Here is a 25,221-nt window from a genome sequence, read left to right as displayed (position 1 = left end):
CTCTACAACAACGCTCTGAACCCTGTACTGTGGGTCTCTACTACAACGCTCTGACCCAAGTACTGTGGGTCTCTACAACGCTCTGACCCATGTACTGTGGGTCTCTACAACGCTCTGAACCGTGTACTGTGGGTCTCTACAACGCTCTGAACCGTGTAGTGGGTCTCTACTACAACGCTCTGACCCAAGTACTGTGGGTCTCTACAACGCTCTGACCCATGTACTGTGGGTCTCTACAACGCTCTGAACCGTGTACTGTGGGTCTCTACAACGCTCTGAACCGTGTACTGTGGGTCTCTACAACGCTCTGACCCATGTACTGTGGGTCTCTACAATGCTCTGAACCGTGTACTGTGGGTCTCTACAACGCTCTGAACCGTGTACTGTGGGTCTCTACTACAATGTTCTGAACCGTGTACTGTGGGTCTCTACAATGCTCTGAACCGTGCACTGTGGGTCTCTACTACCCCCCTGGGGTCAACTATGGAACAACAGCCAAGTTCTCATTTCCCCCTCAATAATATTCTCTGCGCTCGTTCTGTATCTCCCACAAATCTAAAGTCATTGGCTTGATGAAGGCACGGGCTAGGTGGAGTTTCCAACACATCACTTATACTAGTCATTGCCATTCTAATCCATGAAAGGAAGTGATCATGTGCACACATTAGGAGAGTTTATTGGCACACATCCTCACTCTGCTAACTAACTAGCTTTATTGAAAGAAAAACAACCATGTCATCCTGAATAGATCAGCGTTAATTTATTCAGACAGGCCAGGCCAGGCCAGGCCCGAGGCTCCAGACAGGTAGGAGACAGAAACAACCGTGGACAAGAAGATTCGCCAAACAGCATTTGTTGATTGGTTTTATTTAATTTCAAAACACAAGTGTTGCCTGTTTGTATTATTTTTCTCTCATTTATTTTCTTCTTTTTGTTTTAGAAAATGGAAAAGAAGTTGCCTTGTACAAACATTTAAAAATGACTAACAGAAAAGAGTCTGTACACATTCTGTAAAGATAGGAGAGGGGTTAAGCTCAGAAGAGGGTGATTCATGGTAGAACACAGCTCCTCTATCCTACTGTAGCTTTTGTTTTTGTCATTACATTGACCCTTAAGCATGTGACCCCAGATGACCCTGTATAGTTGCACCCCAGGGCAGGAGAGGACAGGTGCGACCCATAGCCAGGCTTGGTGGGCAGCAGCCACACATAGCAGGGGTCCGGTGAGGGAGTCGGTGGAGGTTAAGGGGGACGGGACTGTTGTGCTTCTAGTGACCCATCCAAAACCAGGTATACGCTTTTCTCCATCTTCCCAGAAAGAGAATCCTCCTGACAGTTCTAGCAGGGCTCGGATTTCCTTCGCCGAAAACAGTTCCAACATAATTATCATTGTCGTTATCAACATAATTAAATCGATCAGTTATTAATGGATACTTGGTGACAATGGATAATCAGTCATTATTCAGTGCTGTTTTCAACATTCTGCAACCCGGGTGCCAGTGGTTCTCCACCCAGGGACAGAGAGCTTCCTTCAGGCTTGGATAGACGGAACAGAGCGGAGCGAGGCCTGGATAGAGCCAGAGCTGGAGGAGAGAATGTCGGTCAGCAGCCAGGGTGGAGCTGGGCTGGATAGGATAGTGGGGTTAGTAAGTGAGTTACTTGAGAAGTGCTATTTGTTGCCGAGCAGCTCCAGCTGGTCCTGGTACTCTGTGAAGAGCCTCTGGAAATGTAAGTTCTGTCCTATGACAGGCAGCAGCTCTCTCAAGAGGTCCCTCTTCCGCAGGCCCTGGGGACAGACAGATAGGTCAAAGGACAAGTCACACCACATGATCATTTTCACTGTTTGGATTGGAGCTCATTACTGGAACTCATATTCTAATTGAGCCTCGACCTCCCATCACGAGGAGTGTTCCTGTAACCAACGCTGTTTGGGACCCTCTCTGGGATTGACCCAATCCCATAAATCACTGTTCTCTCAATCATCATTGCTATTTCATTTGGGATTAGGGATGGGTATTTGAAATTATTTCACTGTCCGAGTACTCTCATTAAAATGATTTCACTGTTCGAGTACTCCCATTAAATGATTTCACTGTTCGAGTACTCTCATTAAAATGATTTCACCGTTCGAATACTCTCATTAAAATGATTTCACTGTTCGAGTACTCTCATTAAAATGATTTCACTGTTCGAGTACTCCCATTAAATGATTTCACTGTTCGAGTACTCTCATTAAATGATTTCACTGTTCGAGTACTCTCATTAAAATGATTTCACCGTTCGAGTACTCTCATTAAAATGATTTCACCGTTCGAGTACTCTCATTAAAATGATTTCACTGTTCGAGTACTCCCATTAAATGATTTCACTGTTCGAGTACTCTCATTAAAATGATTTCACCGTTCGAGTACTCTCATTAAAATGATTTCACTGTTCGAGTACTCTCATTAAATGATTTCAGAGTACTCACAGGATGATTAAAAACAGCTGAAGGAGGCTGTCTCACATTTCAGCCACACCTGTTTTAAATCCAATTCTGTTGCTAAGTATTTACAGGATCTATGCTTGTGTTTTTAGAGGAAGCCCCATTCTGTTCTTCTGTCCAATAACTGGTAAGAGCTGACTTGATTGGTCAAAAATACCAATTAGTCAAAATATATTTTAAAAAACGCTTAATTGGGCAGCTTGTTTAAACGCAGGCTAAATTCTATAGCAATTGAGCCCGGGGGCAAGATTCATTTGGCCCCAGCCGTGCTGCCCTTGTAGGCACCGTGTGCTGCCCTTGTAGGCACCGTGTGCTGCCCTTGTAGGCACCGTGTGCTGCCCTTGTAGGCACCGTGTGCTGCCCTTGTAGGCACCGTGTGCTGCCCTTGTAGGCACCGTGTGCTGCCCTTGTAGGCACCGTGTGCTGCCCTTGTAGGCACCGTGTGCTGCCCTTGTAGGCACCGTGTGCTGCCCTTGTAGGCACCGTGTGCTGCCCTTGTAGGCACCTACCAGGGTTGTAGGCTCCCAGGCACTGCCGGCAGACTTGTGCACTGGTCCCAGTAAGTCTTTACAGAGCTCACGTAGCCGATAATCAGAGCCTGCCGGACAAAACACAAAGGTTAGACAGCAAGAAATAAACGTAAAGTACAAGGAAAGTTCCCGATTTTACAACGAGTCTATGGGCCATGAGAAACTATAATCCATGGTTCATTTTTCAGCTACTGCAATCTGTAACTTACTTTGGCCACAACCAGCTAACAATCAATGGAAGTGAATAGGACACGTATGCATGTTAAAAAATAAAACAGCCAAATCACATGACCAAATACGGAGTTGATTTCAGTTAATTTTGTCACACATGCCCCAATCACTTGCATTCCATCCACTTCCTCTATGGGCCCTGGTCTAAAGTAGAAGGGCATAGGTTGTCATGTGGCTCACCCTCAGTGACCAGGAAGCGTGCATAGATGAGCAGCCAGTAGTGGTACTCTGTGCTGGAGCGCAGGGTGAGGGCTGAGGCCAGCTGGTTCTCCAGGAAAACCAGGGTCATGCCATGCTGCAGGTGGTGGGGGGTGGACGACAGTCTGGAGGCCAGGCGACCCGCACTGGGAGAGGAAAAACAACCACATTAAAACATCGGAAAAATAGGGAAAGGTTTGGCAAAGTTTTTCTGGATTAACGTAGTTTCATCATTTTTGGATAGAAAGTTAATGCCACGGTCTACTTGCACATTTACGGTGTAAAAATCACTACAACCAAGCAACGACTATCTGTGCATTAACAGACACCTTGACGACACTAACTAGCTACTTCCCTCGTCGGAACGTTTACAGGACTGTTAACTCGGCAGGTGCGCGCGGGGGGGGGGTCGAAGGTCACAGTGTAACTGCATTGTGAAACACCAAACGTGCACTCTCCACCGAGTAGACTGTATCCCGTGACTTCCAAATAGTGACCAATGTCATAAACCTTGGAGGAAAACGTCTGGCCATGTTACCACTGGAGACGACAGTGGGGACCACCTCAGGTCACCTCCATACAGTAATGCTAGTTGACATGGTGATCAATATTACAGGCTACTTCTCGCTTGCCCATTGAAATAAACAGCACTTGTTAACTAGTGGCCGCTATTTAATATCTGTTCAAATGTCTGGAAGCCCGAAGACATCTTCCCACATCTCACCTCCCATACTGTTACAAGGAAGCAGCCTTCAACGGCAGTGGGCGTGGCGTGCAGCCTTCAACGGCAGTGGGCGTGGCATTCAGCCTTCAACGGCAGTGGGCCTGCGGCGTGCAGCCTTCAACGGCAGTGGGCCTGCGGCGTGCAGCCTTCAACGGCAGTGGGCCTGCGGCGTGCAGCCTTCAACGGCAGTGGGCCTGCGGCGTGCAGCCTTCAACGGCAGTGGGCCTGCGGCGTGCAGCCTTCAACGGCAGTGGGCCTGCGGCGTGCAGCCTTCAACGGCAGTGGGCCTGCGGCGTGCAGCCTTCAACGGCAGTGTGCGCGGCGTGCAGCCTTCAACAGCAGTGTGCGCGGCGTGGCATTCAGCCTTCAACGGCAGTGGGCGTGGCGTGCAGCCTTCAACGGCAGTGGGCGTGGCGTGCAGCCTTCAACGGCAGTGGGCGTGGCGTGCAGCCTTCAACGGCAGTGGGCCCGGCGTGCAGCCTTCAACAGCAGTGGGCCCGGCGTGCAGCCTTCAACGGCAGTGGGCGTGGCGTGCAGCGAGGCAATGCTCATGATCGTTTTGTGTGATACCGTTCCTGCAGTAACTGCAGTCTACAGATAGACATTACTGTCAATATGACACAACATGTGAAAATGTCTGAAAACATTTTGAGACAGAAAAGGAAAAACAAAGCCTTTTCTTATTGGACGAGTTCGGATAGTACCTCCCCCTGTTTTAGTCTGGTTTCTGAACACGACTCTGCTGTTCACCATTAACATGACATCTACATCTGAACCGTTCAGCTCTTAATCAGAGACCTTCAGCCCTGGTCTTAATCATGAGAAAATGTGGTGAGTGTGTATCAGTCTGTGTAGGATGATGTTTCCCTACACTCTGATCTTGGGTCAGTTTAGCATTGTCCCCACTAATGGATAAGGTTATGGTAAGTTGATCCTAGATCATCGTTAACAGTCAAGACTCACTTGAGGTTGTGTCCCTGTGTGAGAGCCAGGGGTCCCTGTGACACAGGTGCATCCTGGGAGGAGATGCAGTTCTTGAAGTCGGCACACTGCACCAGGGAGTCCTGTTTATCTGCTATTAGGTTCCTGACACACCACAAGATAATTACAAGGGTAATATAGAATGTGTGACTTTCATGATTTCTCTAAAGTAAATGTGTGTGTGTGTGTGTGTCTTACCATGTCTCCAGGGAGGAGTTGAAGCAGTAAGACTTCCCATTGGAGAGACCAATGACTGGGACCCCCTGCTGTGTCAGTAAAGACTGGGACACAGTGCATTCTGTGCCTAGGAGAGGAGACAAGGAGAGGATGAATACAAGGGAAGAGAGAGAGGAGAGGATGAATACGAGGGAGGAGAGACAGGAGAGGATGAATACGAGGGAAGAGAGACAGGAGAGGATGAATACGAGGGAAGAGAGACAGGAGAGGATGAATACGAGGGAAGAGAGACAGGAGAGGATGAATACAAGGGAAGAGAGACAGGAGAGGATGAATACGAGGGAAGAGAGACAGGAGAGGATGAATACGAGGGAAGAGAGACAGGAGAGGATGAATACAAGGGAAGAGAGACAGGAGAGGATGAATACGAGGGAAGAGAGACAGGAGAGGATGAATACGAGGGAAGAGAGACAGGAGAGGATGAATACGAGGGAAGAGAGACAGGAGAGGATGAATACGAGGGAAGAGAGACAGGAGAGGATGAATACAGGGGAGACAGGAGAGGATGAATACAGGGAAGAGAGACAGGAGAGGATGAATACGAGGGAAGAGAGACAGGAGAGGATGAATACAGGGAAGAAAAACTAAGTTTTAAAAACATTTTAGACCGTCAGTACGGTTGAAAGTATAGATTATATCCCACGCGCTCTGCACAGGTTTGAGTAATAATAACAAAGTCAAGCAGGTGACATGACAGCGTGGGAGGACGTAGCCCCCCCCACGGTTCATATTTAAAAGTATGTCAGACCACGCACTGTCTCAGAAAATCTTCTCACCCCAAAAGATTGAGTGACAGGAAAGTACTGACAGTCTTCCAGGTATTCATAGAACCATAGTTATAACGTAGAACAGAAGTTACTAATGTACCTTTCAGACCGTCAGTGCAGTTGAAGGTATGGACGGACGTCTACCAACAAGGTCACGAGGAGTAGCACTAACCTCTGAGGAGTAGCACTAACCTCTGAGGAGTAGCACTAACCTCTGAGGAGTAGCACTAACCTCTGAGGAGTAGCACTAACCTCTGAGGATTAGCACTAACCTCTGAGGATTAGCACTAACCTCTGAGGATTAGCACTAACCTCTGAGGAGTAGCACTAACCTCTGAGGAGTAGCACTAACCTCTGAGGAGTAGCACTAACCTCTGAGGAGTAGCACTAACCTCTGAGGAGTAGCACTAACCTCTGAGGAGTAGCACTAACCTCTGAGGAGTAGCACTAACCTCTGAGGAATAGCACTAACCTCTGAGGAATAGCACTAACCTCTGAGGAATAGCACTAACCTCTGAGGAATAGCACTAACCTCTGAGGAATAGCACTAACCTCTGAGGAGTAGCACTAACCTCTGAGGAGTAGCACTAACCTCTGAGGAGTAGCACTAACCTCTGAGGAGTAGCACTAACCTCTGAGGAGTAGCACTAACCTCTGAGGAGTAGCACTAACCTCTGAGGAGTAGCACTAACCTCTGAGGAGTAGCACTAACCTCTGAGGAGTAGCACTAACCTCTGAGGAGTAGCACTAACCTCTGAGGAGTAGCACTAACCTCTGAGGAGTAGCACTAACCTCTGATTAATGCACCAGTGCCACTGGAAGAATGGTAGAGCCCATGGTGTGGCAGGATGCGACGTCGACCTTGTAAAATCTTGACAACGCGCAGGGCGACAACCAGGTAGCAGCTGCGTATATTTCAGGGGGACGCCTCTCAGCGTAGCCCAGGATGTGGTGACACTTCTGGTCGAGTGGCATCTCACACCTTCTGGGACAGGGCGCCCTGCTCCCTTGTAGGCCTGAGTGATGACATCCACAAGCCAGTGTGAAAGCCTCTGGCTTGGACAATGCAAGGCCTTTTGACTTCCCACCGAAGCACAGAAACAGCTGATCTGACTTCCTGTAGTGCTCCGAGGTTTGCATAGAGCGTATGAGGGAAAGGACTGGACACAGGAGATTAGTTCACTCATCCTCCGAATTCTGGAAAGGATGGGGGCAGTAGGCCACCAATTCAATGGTTTGATTGATGTGAAGGGGTGATAAAACCCTTAGGTAAAAAGGCTGGATTGAGCCATAAGGTCGCACCTAGGTCATCTGCCTTCTATCGTAGGTAGACTGGGCTCATAAAGAGCTCACTCGCGTTTCGCTGATGAAATAGCTAAAGAGGAAGGCTCCTCTGCATGCTTGAAAGGAAGTTACGTCCGAGAACCCGATCAGTAGAGGGTCGGGCACTTCAGATGATCAGCTGATCAGTAGAGGGTCGGGCACTTCAGATGCCACACCCATAGCTGGTCTGGGCTGGGATGCCATAACCTGCATTCCAACTGAACGCAGCTCCTGTCTGTGAGGGAACTGCCATGGTTCGGGGGGGGGGGTCAGAGGCCCTCTGGCCATGTGTGGGGTAAGGTGTCCAAGCCCAGGGGGCTCTTGAACTCTGAACAAGGTGGTAGACTTCTTGTCGCAGGGGGAACAGTGCGAGAACCTGTTCGCCTCATAACAAACATCCCACTGCTCCCTCTGGTTTTCCGCTCAGCTGCGGACCGAAGAGCAGTCTGTTCTCTGTTCATGAACGCAAATGCCTGAAGAGATGCGTCATTCAGGTTGCAGAAGTCCGGGTCTGCGCGCTGCATCCTGTTCTGTGCTAACGTGAGCACTGAGGTCTGGGGCAGACATCACATCTTTCAGGGCTTCATCTGGAGAGAGCATTAGCTCTGCTATGCATTCATCCACCTTAGGCATATGGTCCAGCCCATGTTGTTTTGCGTCGCGCATGGCAGATAGCGTCCTACTGACCTTGCCATGGTGGGCAAGGGCCCGCGGGTCAGACCAGCATCTCCGAAGCTCCTTAAGAGGCGGCAGGGTAGCCTAGTGGTTAGAGCATTGGACTAGTAACCGGAAGGTTGCAAGATCAAATCCCCGAGCTGACAAGGTACAAATCTGTTCTGCCCCTGAACAGACAGTTAACCCACTGTTCCTAGGCCGTCATTGAAAATAAGAATTTGTTCTTAACTGACTTGTTAAATAAAGGTTAAATTAATAATTGTAAAAAAGAACAGACGGTGAAGATGGCATACTGAACGGTGTCGCTGCCTGGGCCTTCTTAAAGAATGGGTTATGTTGCTTGAGGGTCATCAAGCTCCAGCCTAGCTAAGGCAGCACGCAGGACTGTGCATAGTGAGGCAGAGCTTCCTTATGACTGCTCCTCCTTTGGCATTGAGACTGAATAGTGGTTGGCACCTCCCACAGTGGTTGGCACCTCCCTCATCATGTTGGGCGTGTCGTCATCCTGGTCACTACAGTGCTGGTTGGATGCCCAAGTCGACAGCAGATCATCATCTCAGCTATCAAGTCCTCTGTACGGCAGTGTGCGAGAGGGGGCCCGACTCGGGGGCTTGAAGGAACGCAAAAGCGTTTTTAGTAGCTCCTTCTTAGAAGAGAAGGAATCGGCCTTCTGTTTGAGGCTTTTATTTAAAAAAATATATATATTTTTTTTTTTACAGTGGTTGGGGGGGGGGGGGGGTTGCCATCGGTTTTGTTTTTGGTGGCCCTGGGTGGGTCCTGGCGAACAACACTGGTAAATGATTTGTGAAAACCAGGCCCTCTTCGCTTCCCTCACCTTCACAGGCAGGATGGTGCAGTTAACGCAGGGGTCAGACAGATGGCCAACGGATCATGTCTTTAACCTGTAATTCAGTTCCACAAGAGGAGCAGCCATGCATACCCAGCATCACGGTGATGCGGTGTTCTCGGAGCTCAGAATGTAAACAAAATAAATCATGAAATATAAATATTTCTTATACAATACACTGATTCATCAAATTAACTAATATAATAGTAACCGAAGACTGTATTACAACAGCTACCGCAATACACAGAAAGGGTAGAGAGCTACAATAATCTGGCAGGCGATGTAAACATGGCTGGAATATGAGCTGTAACATATTTAAATGTCTGCTTATTTATGCGAAATACGCACGAATGGCAGTCATTTTGTAAGGCAAGCTGACAACAAAAAGTGGAAGCTAGTTTAATAAACTGGCAAACTAGCTTGTGTGGCTAGCTTGTGATACCAAGCGTGTGTAGCTAGCCTGTGACACCAAGCGTGTGTAGCTAGCGTGTGATAACAGGGGAGAGAGATGCCTAGGGGAGGCAAACTGAATCGCATGTCATACAGCTGGCTAGGTTAACAAACTTTCATAGATGTGGTTATCTAGGAAAGTGACCCGTTCGAGTTTTATATACAGTCTTGGCCAAAAGTTTTGAGAATGACACAAATATTAATTTTCACAAAGTCTGCTGCCTCAGTTTGTATGATGGCAATTTGCATATACACCAGAATGTTATGAAGAGTGATCCAGATTAATAGCAATTAATTGCAAAGTCCCTCTTTGCCATGCAAATGAACTGAATCCCCAAAAAACATTTCCACTGCATTTCAGCCCTGCCACAAAAGGACCAGCTGACAGCATGTCAGTGATACTCTCGTTAACACAGGTGTGAGTGTTGACGAGGACAAGGCTGGAGATCACTCTGACATGCTGATTGAGTTTGAATAACAGACTGAAGCTTCAAAAGGAGGGTGGTGCTTGGAATCTTTGTTCTTCTGTCAACCATGGTTACCTGCAAGGAAACACATCCTGTCATCATTGCTTTTCACAAAAAGGGCTTCACAGGCAACGATATTGCTGCCAGTAAGATTGCACCTAAATCAACCATTTATCGGATCATCAAGAACTTCAAGGAGAGCGGTTCACTTATTGTGAAGAAGGCTTCAGGGCACCCAAGAAAGTCCAGCAAGCGCCAGAACCGTCTCCTAAAGTTGATTCGGCTGCAGGATTGGGGCACCACCAGTACAGAGCTTGCTCAGGAATGGCAGCAGGCAGGTGTGAGAGTATCTGCACGCACAGTGAGGTGAAGACTTTTGGAGGATGGCCAGGTGTCAAGAAGGGCAGCAAAGAAGCCACTTCTCTCCAGGAAAAATATCAGGGACAGACTGATATTCTGCAAAAGGTACAGGGATTGGACTGCTGAGGACAGGGGTAAAGTAATTTTCTCTGATGAATCCCCTTTCCGATTGTTTGGGGCATTCGGAAAAAAGCTTGTCCGGAGAAGACAAGGTGAGCGCTACCATCAGTCCTGTGTCATGCCAACATTAAAGCATCCCGAGACCATTCATCTGTGGGGTTGCTTCTCAGCCAAGGGACTGGGCCTACTCACAATTTTGCCTAAGTATCATTCTCAAAACTTTTGGCCACGACTGTAGTTGAAGGATGACTAACGTTAGTGCCCGGTGGCCTTGATAACGAGCACAGCAGTGGAGGATATCTTGACAAGATTAGCGCCGGAGTATGGTGGCCAACACACACACACTAGCTGGTGGGCTAAATCAACACAAGACAAGGAAGCCCCGAAATCCTCAGATAAAAGGGATAGGTTGGGGAGAGCTGTCACACAGCCTTGGAGGGCGAATTTCACGCTCTGATCCACAGGTCTCAGGCTGTTGGTCACAGACTGACAGGACACACAACTCACACAGAGTTTAGTTTACCATACTGTGGGACCTGGGAAGATGCAAACTGAAAAACAGGAGCAGTGGACCAGTCCATTTGCGTGATATGCTATGCTAACTTTGGGAGAAGTAATAAGACAGAGTTCTGACGTGTATATGAACCCCCCCCACGCTGTCACGTAACCGTCAGGACTCTGTTGTTGATACTCAACCTGCGCTGGGATATAATCCATACTTTCAACCGTACTGACGGTCTGAAAGGTTTGAAGTAGAACTCCTCTCACCTGATAAAATGGTCTGCAAAGATTCATTCTTCACCACGGCACTCTGTTTTTGGACATCCCTGTAGAGAAGAAGAAGAAGAAGAAGGTGGAGAAGACAGAACACGTCTCAATTCTTTTTAATTTAAAAAATAAAAACGTTTATTTAACTAGGCAAGTCAGTTAAGAACAAAATTCTTATTTACAATGATGTACTCAATGTATGGCCCTGTCCAGAAACAAACAACCCCTAGCCTCTGAACACCCTAGACACTTGAGGAGATCTGACAGGATTTGATAGGTGTAAGCAATGTGTCATTCTTCCTAGCCTATCAGAGAGCAAGTCTGAGATATCACCATATTGCTGCGGTAGGTAGCCTAGCGGTTAAGAGCGTTGAGCCAGTAACCGAAAGGTAGCTGGTTTGAATCCCCGAGCGGACGAGGTAACGACGTGCGATTCACTTAACCTTAACTGCTCCAGTAAGTCTCTGTGGAGAAGAGAACCCGCTAAACTACCAAAACATTTCAAATGTTCACACTTCACACAAATGAAAAGTGTCAAGGGACTAGGGGTTGTCTCTAGTCTAAAATACAAGGTGTGGTGAGTCAGGAGTGATCGCCGTCGCTAGTGCACCCCAGAGTATGGGAGTCGTGTTAAGCAGTCGGAAATCCCACACTCATCGCTCACCTAGGTGGTAAGGCTACGTGGCCTACCTAGGTGAATAGGCTACGTGGCCTACCTAGGTGATAAGGCTACGTGGCCTACCTAGGTGATAAGGCTACGTGGCCTACCTAGGTGATAAGGCTACGTGGCCTACCTAGGTGATAAGGCTACGTGGCCTACCTAGGTGATAAGGCTACGTGGCCTACCTAGGTGATAAGGCTACGTGGCCTACCTAGGTGATAAGGCTACGTGGCCTACCTAGGTGATAAGGCTACGTGGCCTACCTAGGTGATAAGGCTACGTGGCCTACCTAGGTGATAAGGCTACGTGGCCTACCTAGGTGATAAGGCTACGTGGCCTACCTAGGTGATAAGGCTACGTGGCCTACCTAGGTGATAAGGCTATGTGGCCTACCTAGGTGATAAGGCTATGTGGCCTACCTAGGTGATAAGGCTATGTGGCCTACCTAGGTGATAAGGCTATGTGGCCTACCTAGGTGATAAGGCTATGTGGCCTACCTAGGTGATAAGGCTATGTGGCCTACCTAGGTGATAAGGCTATGTGGCCTACCTAGGTGATAAGGCTATGTGGCCTACCTAGGTGATAAGGCTATGTGGCCTACCTAGGTGATAAGACTATGTGGCCTACCTAGGTGATAAGGCTATGTGGCCTACCTAGGTGATAAGGCTATGTGGCCTACCTAGGTGATAAGGCTATGTGGCCACTGAGTTAAAACAAACAGCTTTTATCTCTAATCCATTGATGATCAGATGCTTTAATTATAACTGTGGCCCTGTTGCTCACACATCTTAACAGTTCATTGACAACTTTAGCACTCCTCTTTCTTTAAACAACAGCCTATATAGAAACCCAAACGTCTCTGATGCTGCTGGTTGTCTTGTCATCAATTAACACAAGCAGTGACCTATTTCTTGTTTGACTCATATTCAACACCTCTGCACATTAGTGGTGGGGTGGTGGGGTAGTGGGGTAGTGGGGTGGTGGTGGTGGGGTGGTGTGGTGTGGTGGGGTGGTGTGGTGGTAGTGGGGTAGTGGGGTGGTGGGGTAGTGGTGTGGTGGTGGTGGTGGTGTGGTGGGGTGGTGGTGTGGTGGGGTAGTGGGGTAGTGGGGTGGTGGTGGGGTGGTGGTGGTGTCGTGGTGGTGGTGGGGGTGTCGTGGTGGTGGTGGGGTAGTGGGGTAGTGGGGTGGTGGGGTAGTGGGGTGGTGGGGTAGTGGGGTGGTGGGGTAGTGGGGTAGTGGGGTGGTGGGGTAGTGGGGTGGTGGTGGAGTAGTGGGGTGGTGGTGGTGGTGGGGTAGTGGGGTGGTGGGGTAGTGGGGTGGTGGTGGGGTAGTGGGGTGGTGGTGGTGGTGGGGTAGTGGGGTGGTGGGGTGGTGGGGTAGTGGGGTGGTGGTGGGGTAGTGGGGTGGTGGTGGGGTAATGGGGTGGTGGTGGTGGTGGGGTAGTGGGGTGGTGGGGTAGTGGGGTGGTGGGGTAGTGGTAGTGGGGTAGTGGTGTGGTGGTAGTGGGGTGGTGGTGGGGTAGTGGGGTGGTGGGGTAGTGGTGTGGTGGGGTAGTGGGGTGGGGTGGGGTGGTAGTGGGGTGGTGGGGTGGGGTGGTAGTGGGGTAGTGGGGTGGTGGGGTGGTGGGGTAGTGGGGTAGTGGGGTAGTGGGGTGGTGGGGTAGTGGGGTGGGGTAGTGGGGTAGTGGGGTGGGAGGCTGAATAAATACAACAATAGGTCTAATTAAAAGAACAGTGATGAAGGAAGTGATGAAGGAAGTGAAAAATGCTGGGCAGAGCATGACCAGAGCATGGCCAGAGCATGACCAGAGCATGACCAGAGCATGACCAGAGCATGACCAGAGCACGTAGGGGTAACTTCCCATCAGAGCAGCAGCCTAGATGGTGCATCTCAATAGGTTTTGTCACGTCAATACGGGTGTGTGTGTGTGTGTGTGTGTGTGTGTGTGTCACGGGGCTCTCTCTCACCAGACAGACAGGGTGGCGCAGGCGGTCAAGGCCATGACGTAGAAGCCTGAGCAGTGCAGGGCGGACATGGTCGCGGGCAGCAGGATGGCGGGTAGTAGGCGGCGGCCACACGCCGAAAACACAGACAACATGCGGTCCTCGCACGCCACTGCCACCACATCACTGGGTGGAGGAGAGAGACACGCCTTGTTTACTACGGTGTAAATAAAGCTTTAACGGTTGCTCATTACCACAGTTGGAACGGAAGCTAAATCCCCCTATAAAAACTCCAAAGACGTTAAAGCTGAGAAGCGCATTAGCGGAAGCAGCACCGCCGGCAAGCCCCAGGGCATATTGTTATGGTTTACTTTGTTAACCCCTTTACAGTCGAAGCCCCAGGGCATATTGTTATGGTTTACTTTGTTAACCCCTTACAGTCGAAGCCCCAGGGCATATTGTTATGGTTTACTTTGTTAACCCCTTTACAGTCGAAGCCCCAGGGCATATTGTTATGGTTTACTTTGTTAACCCCCTTACAGTCGAAGCCCCAGGGCATATTGTTATGGTTTACTTTGTTAACCCCTTACAGTCGAAGCCCCAGGGCATATTGTTATGGTTTACTTTGTTAACCCCTTACAGTCGAAGCCCCAGGGCATATTGTTATGGTTTACTTTGTTAACCCCTTACAGTCGAAGCCCCAGGGCATATTGTTATGGTTTACTTTGTTAACCCCTTTACAGTCGAAGCCCCAGGGCATATTGTTATGGTTTACTTTGTTAACCCCCTTACAGTCGAAGCCCCAGGGCATATTGTTATGGTTTACTTTGTTAACCCCTTACAGTCGAAGCCCCAGGGCATATTGTTATGGTTTACTTTGTTAACCCCCTTACAGTCGAAGCCCCAGGGCATATTGTTATGGTTTACTTTGTTAACCCCCTTACAGTCGAAGCCCCAGGGCATATTGTTATGGTTTACTTTGTTAACCCCTTACAGTCGAAGCCCCAGGGCATATTGTTATGGTTTACTTTGTTAACCCCTTTACAGTCGAAGCCCCAGGGCATATTGTTATGGTTTACTTTGTTAACCCCTTACAGTCGAAGCCCCAGGGCATATTGTTATGGTTTACTTTGTTAACCCCTTTACAGTTGAAGCCCCAGGGCATATTGTTATGGTTTACTTTGTTAACCCCCTTACAGTCGAAGCCCCAGGGCATATTGTTATGGTTTACTTTGTTAACCCCCTTACAGTCGAAGCCCCAGGGCATATTGTTATGGTTTACTTTGTTAACCCCTTTACAGTCGAAGCCCCAGGGCATATTGTTATGGTTTACTTTGTTAACCCCCTTACAGTCGAAGCCCCAGGGCATATTGTTATGGTTTACTTTGTTAACCCCTTACAGTCGAAGCCCCAGGGCATATTGTTATGGTTTACTTTGTTAACCCCTTACAGTCGAAGCCCCGTCGACAGGAAGTGTGTTCTCCTGTGCCTCTCCTAGATCTGAGATAAGAACAACAGACATTTGTTTCTAGTAAGTTCTATATGGATATATATTTTTTTTTTAAAAGAAGGTCATATCAGCGATCATGTTGTTATTTGATTTAGAATTTTAACACCCCCTTGAAGGATAACAATAACAAACAAAAAAATGATTTGAAAAAAATGTTTATTTAGTTTCTTTGACCTTACTGATATTAGCCCGTACAAACGCATTGAAAAACAGATTCACTACATGGAACAATAGAGAGTTCCCCCCCCCCCGTCCCGTCGTCGTCGCCCCCCCCAACAACAAAACAATCCAAAGGAAGTTTGTTCTGAAGTGTAGGTCCTATATCTGAGCGATATAAGAAAGATCAGGAAACATATATTTATATATATATATATATTTTTTTACAGGTATTTAACCTCTTATTTGGGGCTAAACAGTCTCCATATCTACTTCCATTCATTTGTTCAACTAGAGCAAAACATGCATCTGTTTGTGACAGTCTCACCTTTCCACAGAGGCCCAAACTGTTCACTACAGACAGAAGTTGTCAGATTGGCTGTACCAACTTCAGACGAGTCCTAACTCTTGTGGGGGGGGGGGGGGGGGGGGTCTCATCTTTTCATAGAGGGGTCGTAATAGTTTAGGCCGAACCGTTTGGATGCCTTTGTGAAAACATGTGAAAACATGTCTCATGGTCAGACATAGACCGCCTCTAGCTCTGTCACTTTTCACCGCAGAAAGTACAACGTGGGCGAATGCAGTGGATATCTCTCCAGCTTAAAATGACAGATTGTTATGGGGATGTTTTTATTATGCTAATTATACTGAACAGGAGTGGCGTATCAAGAAGCTGATTAAACAGCATGATCATTACACAGCAGCACCTCAAGCTGGGGGACAATAAAAGGCCAGTTGTCACACAACACAATGCCACAGATGTCTCAAGTTGAGGGAGTGTGCAATGGGCATGCTGACTGTAGGAATGTCCACCAGAGATGTTGCTAGAGAATTACGTGTTCATTTCTCTCCCATAAGCCACTCCAATGTCGTTTTAAAGAATTTGGCAGTACATCCAACCGGCCTCGCAACCGCAGACCGTGTGTAACCACGCCAGCCCAGGACCTCCACATCCGGCTTCTTCACCTGCGGGATCGTCTGAGACCAGCCACCCAGACAACTGATGAAACTGAGGAGTATTTCTGTCTAATGAAGCTCTTTTGTGGCTGTCCTCACTCCCCAGTGGGTGGACCTGATTGGCTGGCCTGGCTCCCCAGTGGGTGGGCCTATGCCCTCCCAGGCCCACCCAAGGCTGCACCCCCACCCCGTGTCATATGAAACCCATAGATTAGAGCCTCATTTATTTATTTCAATTGATTGATTTGCTTATATGAACTGCAACTCAGTAAATTTGTTGAAATGATTGCATGTTGCGTTTATATTTTTGTTCCGTATAGATTTCCGCAGGGGCACGGACATCGACTCGAGGAGGTTAAACAGAGAAGAGGAGCTATAAAATCTGCTGTTCAATCACAAGTGCAATGACGTCCCCCAAAAATATTAGTTTGAAGTAAAGTCTTTGTTGTAGTAATACCGCAAATGGATATAGCAGTTTCATTGCTACGGATTCCAGCTTTTACCCTTCACACTCGTACCTGTATACAGGTTGAAAATGACAGATTTGGGCACTAATAAGCTCCGAAATCAAAACATAGTGACTGTACAGTAACATGCTATAAATGACATCAGAGCTCAGTGACTGTACAGTAACATGTTATATATGACATCATAGCTCAGTGACTGTACAGTAACATGCTATAAATGACATCAGAGCTCAGTGTCTGTACAGTAACATGTTATATATGACATCATAGCTCAGTGACTGTACAGTAACATGCTATATATGACATCATAGCTCAGTGACTGTACAGTAACATGCTATATATGACATCATAGCTCAGTGTCTGTACAGTAACATGCTATATATGACATCATAGCTCAGTGACTGTACAGTAACATGCTATATATGACATCATAGCTCAGTGACTGTACAGTAACATGTTATATATGACATCATAGCTCAGTGACTACAGTAACATGCTATATATGACATCATAGCTCAGTGACTGTACAGTAACATGCTATAAATGACATCATAGCTCAGGCTCTGCGCTTCACAGCTCTGTATGGGTTTTGACTGACAGATGTTCTGAACTTGAGCACCTGAAGCCACAAGAAGTGGTCACCATCCCTCCCACTAATTTGGCAACTTCTGCTTTTTCTGTTGTCTGAGGGAAATGCTGTAAATGAAGAGGACTCCATGTATTTTCAAAGATGAGACATTGAGGAGCAGAATAAATACCACGGATGTGATACAAGCCAAACACCTGTGAGTCCAAATGTGTACTTCACATTTCCATTTCATTAAACTAATATATACAGTGTCACCGTTTATGATCACTTTGTTTGATGTATAGTTAGTTACAAGATGACATGGCGTCATACCCTGGGTTGTTTTGAACAAAATGAGCCCGTTTGTCTATTGTGATGAAAAATCGCTGCGGAACAAGGCGCCTGAATACACCCATGATTATTTTCTCTGTGCACCAAAATTATGATCCGTTTGCAGTGTGAAAGCCTGACACGAAGATAATATTTTATAATGAGTCATGTTGGCAATAGAACAAAGCTTTCAAATGACGCCCACCTGAACCAGATAGCGATTTATATGTTTCTGGAAACATACCGTAACTGTGTGATTGAGGGGAGACGCAGAGCTGTGTTCCAAACAAAACAAATGCAAGTGTGCTCTTAGTTCCTCAATGGCACAGCTAGGAGAGTTTTAAAAAAACAGCTTATAGTTGAAGACTTAGGACCTGTGCACACTTTGTAGAGGTGTGTGGCCTCTTGGAGAGACCAGTCCTCTCACTCAAACACGGGTCCTTTTTTTTTGTTGTCTCGAGTTGCACCTACCCCAATATTATTATCACGTTACTGAATGTATCCAGATTATTTTAGGATTTTATAATAAACAAACGCGGTGAAAAGTCCAGTAAATGTAAAATACACATAAAATCAACAGTGTAGTGTTTGGATTCAGTCGTGTGTCAGGTGAACTGTTGTGTTCTCAACTTTGGTCTAATGCTTTTCTCAATCGTCAAAACTGTTCCCTTTCAATTGGTTGTTTATGCTTTTCATATTTATTCTGGAAGAAACACTGCAATTTAGCTCTATCCACATTAGGCCAATTCCTACAAGTGTAAAGTATTAAGACAACAGATAACTACCATTAATACTACTAGAGACATGTAGAACCTCCCTCCCCTTACTGCTTACCTGCTGCCCGCTGCAGTGATGACTCGGCTGGGCAGCAACGTGTCCCACTCCCTGCCCTCCCTGGAACAGCGTAGCTGGCTGAGTTTGGCTCCGGACACCGCAGAGACGTCGTTCTCCACCTCCAGGTACACCGGGGGCTCCGTACTGACCTACACACAATATGGCAGAAAGAGAGCACATCCCCGACTAGCATCCATTGTACTGATCATGACTCCGTCTATGACCATGTGGGTTGTTTAGCCACAACTGAAGAGTGATGTAATAGCATACCTGAAGAGTAAATGCTTTCTGCGGTGTGGGAGTGGGCAGTTTGAGGACAGCCACGGGGATAGCAACGACACAACAAGGCTCCTTCTCTGATGAAGGGGTAGCCTGCAAGTGTGCAGTTGGGGAAAGAAGAAAAAAAAAAATTCAGAAATGTCCCTGGTCAAAAGTCCCCACATTATAATTGGAAGAGAAAACTCTAACATAGCCTGTAAGATAGAAAGGTGACTGCAAACACACGTTAAACTAATAGCAGCGGTTTAAACAAAAGGTTGGCAAAAATGTAAGTCAAGAAAGTGTACCAGCAGCTAGCGGTACTAAACAATGTCTTTTCAAAGCCTGTTAGATACTATTGTAAGCGTTATTAGCACCAATGAGTGCAAATGGGGAGTTCACATGCTATTGGAGTTATCAGAAGTTCAGAGTGGGAAATTTCAATTCAATAGCTAGGTTTCCTTCAAATTTGCATTAAAAAAACCAACACATTTTCCCACCAGAAGTTTCCATCAAACTGACTCGTGTTTACAAGGCAGTGCCTGATGACGTAATGCACATACAATTAAAATAAAACACGTTTGCGCTTCAGTTCTCACGTACCAACAACAACAACAAAAAATACACACATTTAATGTGTTTTAGCTCATGCTCTCATGACCATAGCTGGCTGATAAAGTAGACAGGTTCAGTTATTAAACTGATCAAAAATATAAAAACGCAACAATGCAACAATTTCAATGATTTTACGGCGTTACAATTCATATGAGGAAATCAGTCAATTGAAATGGATTATTGAGGCCCTAAATCTAAGGATTTCAGATGACTGGGCCTCACAGCGGGCCTCAGGATCTCGTCATGGTATTTTTGTGCATTCAAATTGCCATCGATAAAATGCAATTGTGTTCGTAGTCCGTAGCTTATGCTTGCCCATACCATCAGCCCACCACCACTACGGGGCACTCGGTTCACAACGTTGACATCAGCTAACCGCTCTCCCACACAACGGGACACTGTGAAGTCAATGGAGAACAAGAGCACCTCCTCCCAGCTGCCCACTGCACTGAGGCTAGGTAACACGGTCACCACCGATAAATCCATGATTATCGAAAACTTCAATGAGCATTTCTCAACGGCTGGCCATGCCTTCCGCCTGGCTACTTCAACCTCGGCCAACAGCCCCGCCCCCCCCGCTGCTCCTCGCCCAAGCCTCTCCAGGTTCTCCTTTACCCAAATCCAGATAGCAGATGTTCTGAAAGAGCTGCAAAACCTGGACCCGTACAAATCAGCTGGGCTTGACAATCTGGACCCTCTATTTCTGAAACTATCCGCCACCATTGTCGCAACCCCTATTACCAGCCTGTTCAACCTCTCTTTCATATCGTCTGAGATCCCCAAGGATTGGAAAGCTGTCGCAGTCATCCCCCTCTTCAAAGGGGGAGACACCCTGGACCCAAACTGTTACAGACCTATATCCATCCTGCCCTGCCTATCTAAGGTCTTCGAAAGCCAAGTCAACAAACAGGTCACTGACCATCTCGAATCCCACTGTACCTTCTCCGCTGTGCAATCTGGTTTCCGAGCCGGTCACGGGTGCACCTCAGCCACACTCAAGGTACTAAACGATATCATAACCGCCATCGATAAAAGACAGTACTGTGCAGCCGTCTTCATCGACCTTGCCAAGGCTTTCGACTCTGTCAATCCCCATATTCTTATCGGCAGACTCAGTAGCCTCGGTTTTTCGAATGACTGCCTTGCCTGGTTCACCAATTACTTTGCAGACAGAGTTCAGTGTGTCAAATCGGAGGGCATGCTGTCCGGTCCTCTGGCAGTCTCTATGGGGGTGCCACAGGGTTCAATTCTCGGGCCGACTCTTTTCTCTGTATACATCAATGATGTTGCTCTTGCTGCGGGCGATTCCCTGATCCACCTCTACGCAGACGACACCATTCTATATACTTTCGGCCCGTCATTGGACACTGTGCTATCTAACCTCCAAACAAGCTTCAATGCCATACAACACTCCTTCCGTGGCCTCCGACTGCTCTTAAACGCTAGTAAAACTAAATGCATGCTTTTCAACCGATCGCTGCCTGCACCCGCATGCCCGCCTAGCATCACCACCCTGGATGGTTCCGACCTAGAATATGTGGACATCTATAAGTACCTAGGTGTCTGGCTAGACTGCAAACTCTCCTTCCAGACTCATATCAAACATCTCCAATCGAAAATCAAATCAAGAGTCGGCTTTCTATTCCGCAACAAAGCCTCCTTCACTCACGCCGCCAAGCTTACCCTAGTAAAACTGACTATCCTACCGATCCTCGACTTCAGCGATGTCATCTACAAAATGGCTTCCAACACTCTACTCAGCAAACTGGATGCAGTCTATCACAGTGCCATCCGTTTTGTCACTAAAGCACCTTATACCACCCACCACTGCGACTTGTATGCTCTAGTCGGCTGGCCCTCGCTACATATTCGTCGCCAGACCCACTGGCTCCAGGTCATCTACAAGTCCATGCTAGGTAAAGCTCCGCCTTATCTCAGCTCACTGGTCACGATGGCAACACCCATCCGTAGCACGCGCTCCAGCAGGTGTATCTCACTGATCATCCCTAAAGCCAACACCTCATTTGGCCGCCTTTCGTTCCAGTACTCTGCTGCCTGTGACTGGAACGAATTGCAAAAATCGCTGAAGTTGGAGACTTTTATCTCCCTCACCAACTTCAAACATCAGCTATCTGAGCAGCTAACCGATCGCTGCAGCTGTACATAGTCTATTGGTAAATAGCCCACCCATTTTCACCTACCTCATCCCCATACTGTTTTTATTTATTTATTTTTCTGCTCTTTTGCACACCAATATCTCTACCTGTACATGACCATCTGATCATTTATCACTCCAGTGTTAATCTGCAAAATTGTAATTATTCGCCTACCTCATGCCTTTTGCACACATTGTATATAGACTCCCCCTTTGTTTTCTACTGTGTTATTGACTTGTTAATTGTTTACTCCATGTGTAACTCTGTGTTGTCTGCTCATACTGCTATGCTTTATCTTGGCCAGGTCGCAGTTGCAAATGAGAACTTGTTCTCAACTAGCCTACCTGGTTAAATAAAGGTGAAATAAAAAAATAAAAAATACAAATACACGTGGTCTGTGGTTGTGAGGCCAAATTCTCTAAAAACGACATTGGAGGTGGCTTATGGTAGAGAAATGAACATTCACTTAACTGGCAACAGCTCTGGTGAACATTGTGTGGCATTTTATTGTCCCCAGCACAAGGTGTACCTGTGTAATGGGCATGCTGTTTAATCAGCTTCTTGATAAGCCACACCTGTCAGGTGGATGGATTGTAAACAAATTTGTGAACAACATTTTAGAGAAATAAGCTTTTTGTGCGTACAGAACTTTTATTTCAGCTAATGAAACATGGGACCAACACTTTACATGTTACATTTTATATTTTTGTTCAGTGTATTATGAAATGGATAAGAGAATGATAATTTTTATTTGTTCAATGGCAGCTAAGCACCGATCGTCGTTGCATTTAACTTAAGACCCTCAATATTTATTGGAAAAGAGAATCAAGTTCATCACCGTGCACTTTCACCTCATTGCGAACTTCATCACAACTTATAGCCTATTATAAACTGGGTGGTTTGAGCCCTGAATGCTGATTGGCTGACAGCCGTATACCACGGATAAGACAAAACATTTATTTTTACTGCTCTAATTACATTGGTGACCAGTTTGTAATAGCAATAAGGGACCTCGGGGGGGGGGGGGGGGGGGGGGGGTCAACACTCCATGTTGTGCATGAGAACAGCCCTTAGCCGTGGTATATTGGCCATATACCACACCCCCTTGTGCATTATTGCTTAAATAAAGTCTGCATTACATTTTCAAGTCGTAGTGGGAGGCCCAGAGAACATAGCATTTCGTGACTGCAAATTTACCTCGACATGGTTATTCTAGAAAAAAAAATTGCGCAAGAAATCATTTCTACTGCAATTGGTCACATAACACATTTTACAGACACAAATATATCCCACCAAGTCTAACGAACAAACCGCCTGTCGACATTTCTAAAATACTAACAACACTTCCTGTTTCCATCACAGCCGTTGTGATTTATTTTTCTACGCAATGTGGATGGAAACGTGGTTAAGCATCATCCAACTCATAATTACAAAAGGGAATCCGGGATACATTTTTGTTACCCGAGTTGCGACATTTCACCAACGACCTTTCACCTTTTTAACCAAAAGTTGCAAACATTCATTATTGACAATTATAAACTCATCAATGGGGATAATATAGATAGATAGCTTGCTTGCTTGCATAAATTTGACAATATGGTTAGACTAACTTCATTATTTGCAATATTAGCAAGCCTATCAAGCTAGCGAAAATCTTCTTGGTTGAAGAATAAGAATTGGTCTGACCTCAAAACCACGTGCAAAAATGTGTTTATTCAGTTGTTGCTAGAGATATTAATAGATTGAAATGCAGTACCAGTCAAATGTTTGGACACACCTACTCATTCAAGGGTTGTATAATAATAGTGAAGACATCAAAACTAATGAAATAACACACATGGAATCATGTAGTAACCATAACAATTGTTAAACAAATCAAAATATATTTTATATTTAAGATTCTTCAAAGTAGCCACCCTTTGCCTTGATGACAGCTTTGCACACACTTGGCATTCTCTCAACCTGCTTCATGAAGTAGTCAACTGGAATGCATTTCAATGAACAGGTGTGTCTTGTTAAATGTTCATTTGTGTAATTTATTTTACATAATGCGTTTGAGCCAATCAGTTGTGTTGTGACAAGGTATGTGGGTGGTATACAGAAGATAGCCCTATTTGGTAAAAGACGGTGACTCGATGGGCAGACCGCACCACCCTCTAATGAACCCTGTGGTTGTGGGCAGTGCAGTTTCCGTACCAGGCAGTGATACACAATTAAGAGCGTCCTGTCATGCTGTATCTGTAAAAGTTTGTGCGGGTCTTAGGAGCCAAGCCAAATTTCTTCAGCCTCCTGTGGTTGAAGAGGCACTGTTGCACCTTTTCAGATCGTCAGTGATGTGTACACAGAGGAACTTGAAGCTTTTCATCTTCTCCACTGCGGTCCCGTTGATGTGGATAGGGGCGTGCTCACACTGCTGTTTCCTGAAGTCCACAATCAGTTCCTTTGTTTTGTTGACGTTGAGAGAGAGGTTATTTTCCTGGCACCACTCCACCAGGGCCCTCACCTCCTCCCTGTAGGCTGTCTCGTCATTGTTGATAATCAGGCCAACAACTGTGTTTTCGTCAAACTTGATGACCGAGTTGGAGGTATGCGTGGCCAGGCAGTCATGGGTGAACAGGGAGTACATGAGGGTGCTGAGCACGCACCCTTATGGGGGCCCTGTGTTTGAGGATCAGCGAAGTAGAGGTGTTTCCTGCCTTCACCACCTGGGGGCGGCTCGTCTAGAAGTCCAGGACCCAGTTGCACAGTGCATGGTTCAGACCTAGGGCCCTGAGCTTAATGATGAGCTTAGAGGGAACTATGGTGTTGAATGCTGAACTATGGTCAATGAACAGCAGTCTTACATAGGTATTCCTCTTCTCCAGATGGGATAGGACAGTGTGCAGAGTGATGGCGATTGCAGTCTGTGGATCTATCGGGGCGGTAAGCAAATTGAAGTATCCAGGGTATCTAGTAAGGTTGAGGTGATATGATCCTTAGCTAGCCTTTCAAAGCACTTCATGCTGACAGAATTGAGTGCTACGGGGCAATAGTTATTTTGTTCAGTTACCTTTTCTTTCTTGGGTACAGGAACAGTGGTGGACATCTTGAAGCAAGTGGGGAGCAGGCTGCGCCGGTGGTACTGTGTTATCCTCAAAGCGGGCGAAGAAGGTGTTTAGCTTGTTCGGGAGCAAGAAGTCTGTCTGCGACGTGGCTGTTTTTCCCTTTGCATTCACGGCTGTGAATATAATCGAAGATAATTCTCTTTGGACGTAATACGTTGGCATTTGATTGTGAGGTATTCTAGGTCGGGTGAACAAAAGGACTTGAGTTTCTGTATGTTACCACAATCACACCAGGAGTCATTCAACATACACCCCTGCCTTTCTTCTTCCCGGAGAGTTCTTTATGCCTGTCTGCACGATGAACTGAGAACCCAGCTGGCTGTATGAACGGGGACAGTATATCTAGAGAGAGCCATGATTCTGTGATACAGAGTACGTTACAGTCCCTGATGTCTCTCTGGAAGGAGACCCTCTCTCCCTGAGCTTGTCTACTTTATTGTCCAGAGACTGAACATTAGCGAGTAATATACTCGGAAGGAGTGGATGTTGTCGGACTAGAA

The 25,221-nt window shown here is 46.8% G+C and overlaps 1 protein-coding gene across 1 annotated transcript in view; it reads right to left on the bottom strand.

Moving 5' to 3' along the window:
* Window positions 1–851: 851 nt before the first annotated feature.
* The window catches only part of hira (histone cell cycle regulator a), a 41,966-nt gene continuing 17,596 nt past the window's right edge, over window positions 852–25,221 (bottom strand). The window contains exons 17-25 of the mRNA XM_090236933.1: window positions 18,859–18,960; window positions 18,589–18,737; window positions 13,791–13,952; window positions 11,163–11,221; window positions 5,347–5,452; window positions 5,131–5,253; window positions 3,426–3,589; window positions 2,994–3,082; window positions 852–1,785 (exon numbers count right to left, since the gene is read on the bottom strand). Of these exons, the coding sequence (XP_090093059.1) occupies window positions 1,669–1,785; window positions 2,994–3,082; window positions 3,426–3,589; window positions 5,131–5,253; window positions 5,347–5,452; window positions 11,163–11,221; window positions 13,791–13,952; window positions 18,589–18,737; window positions 18,859–18,960 (1,071 nt within the window). The 3' untranslated portion in view covers window positions 852–1,668. The remainder of the gene's footprint in view (window positions 1,786–2,993; window positions 3,083–3,425; window positions 3,590–5,130; window positions 5,254–5,346; window positions 5,453–11,162; window positions 11,222–13,790; window positions 13,953–18,588; window positions 18,738–18,858; window positions 18,961–25,221) is intronic.

This window comes from Oncorhynchus mykiss, chromosome 6 (genome assembly GCF_057628025.1).
Source record: "Oncorhynchus mykiss isolate SJ-2025 chromosome 6, ASM5762802v1, whole genome shotgun sequence".
In the NCBI taxonomy this organism is placed as follows: Eukaryota; Metazoa; Chordata; class Actinopteri; order Salmoniformes; family Salmonidae; genus Oncorhynchus; species Oncorhynchus mykiss.
This window is presented reverse-complemented; position numbering and strand designations above follow the sequence as displayed.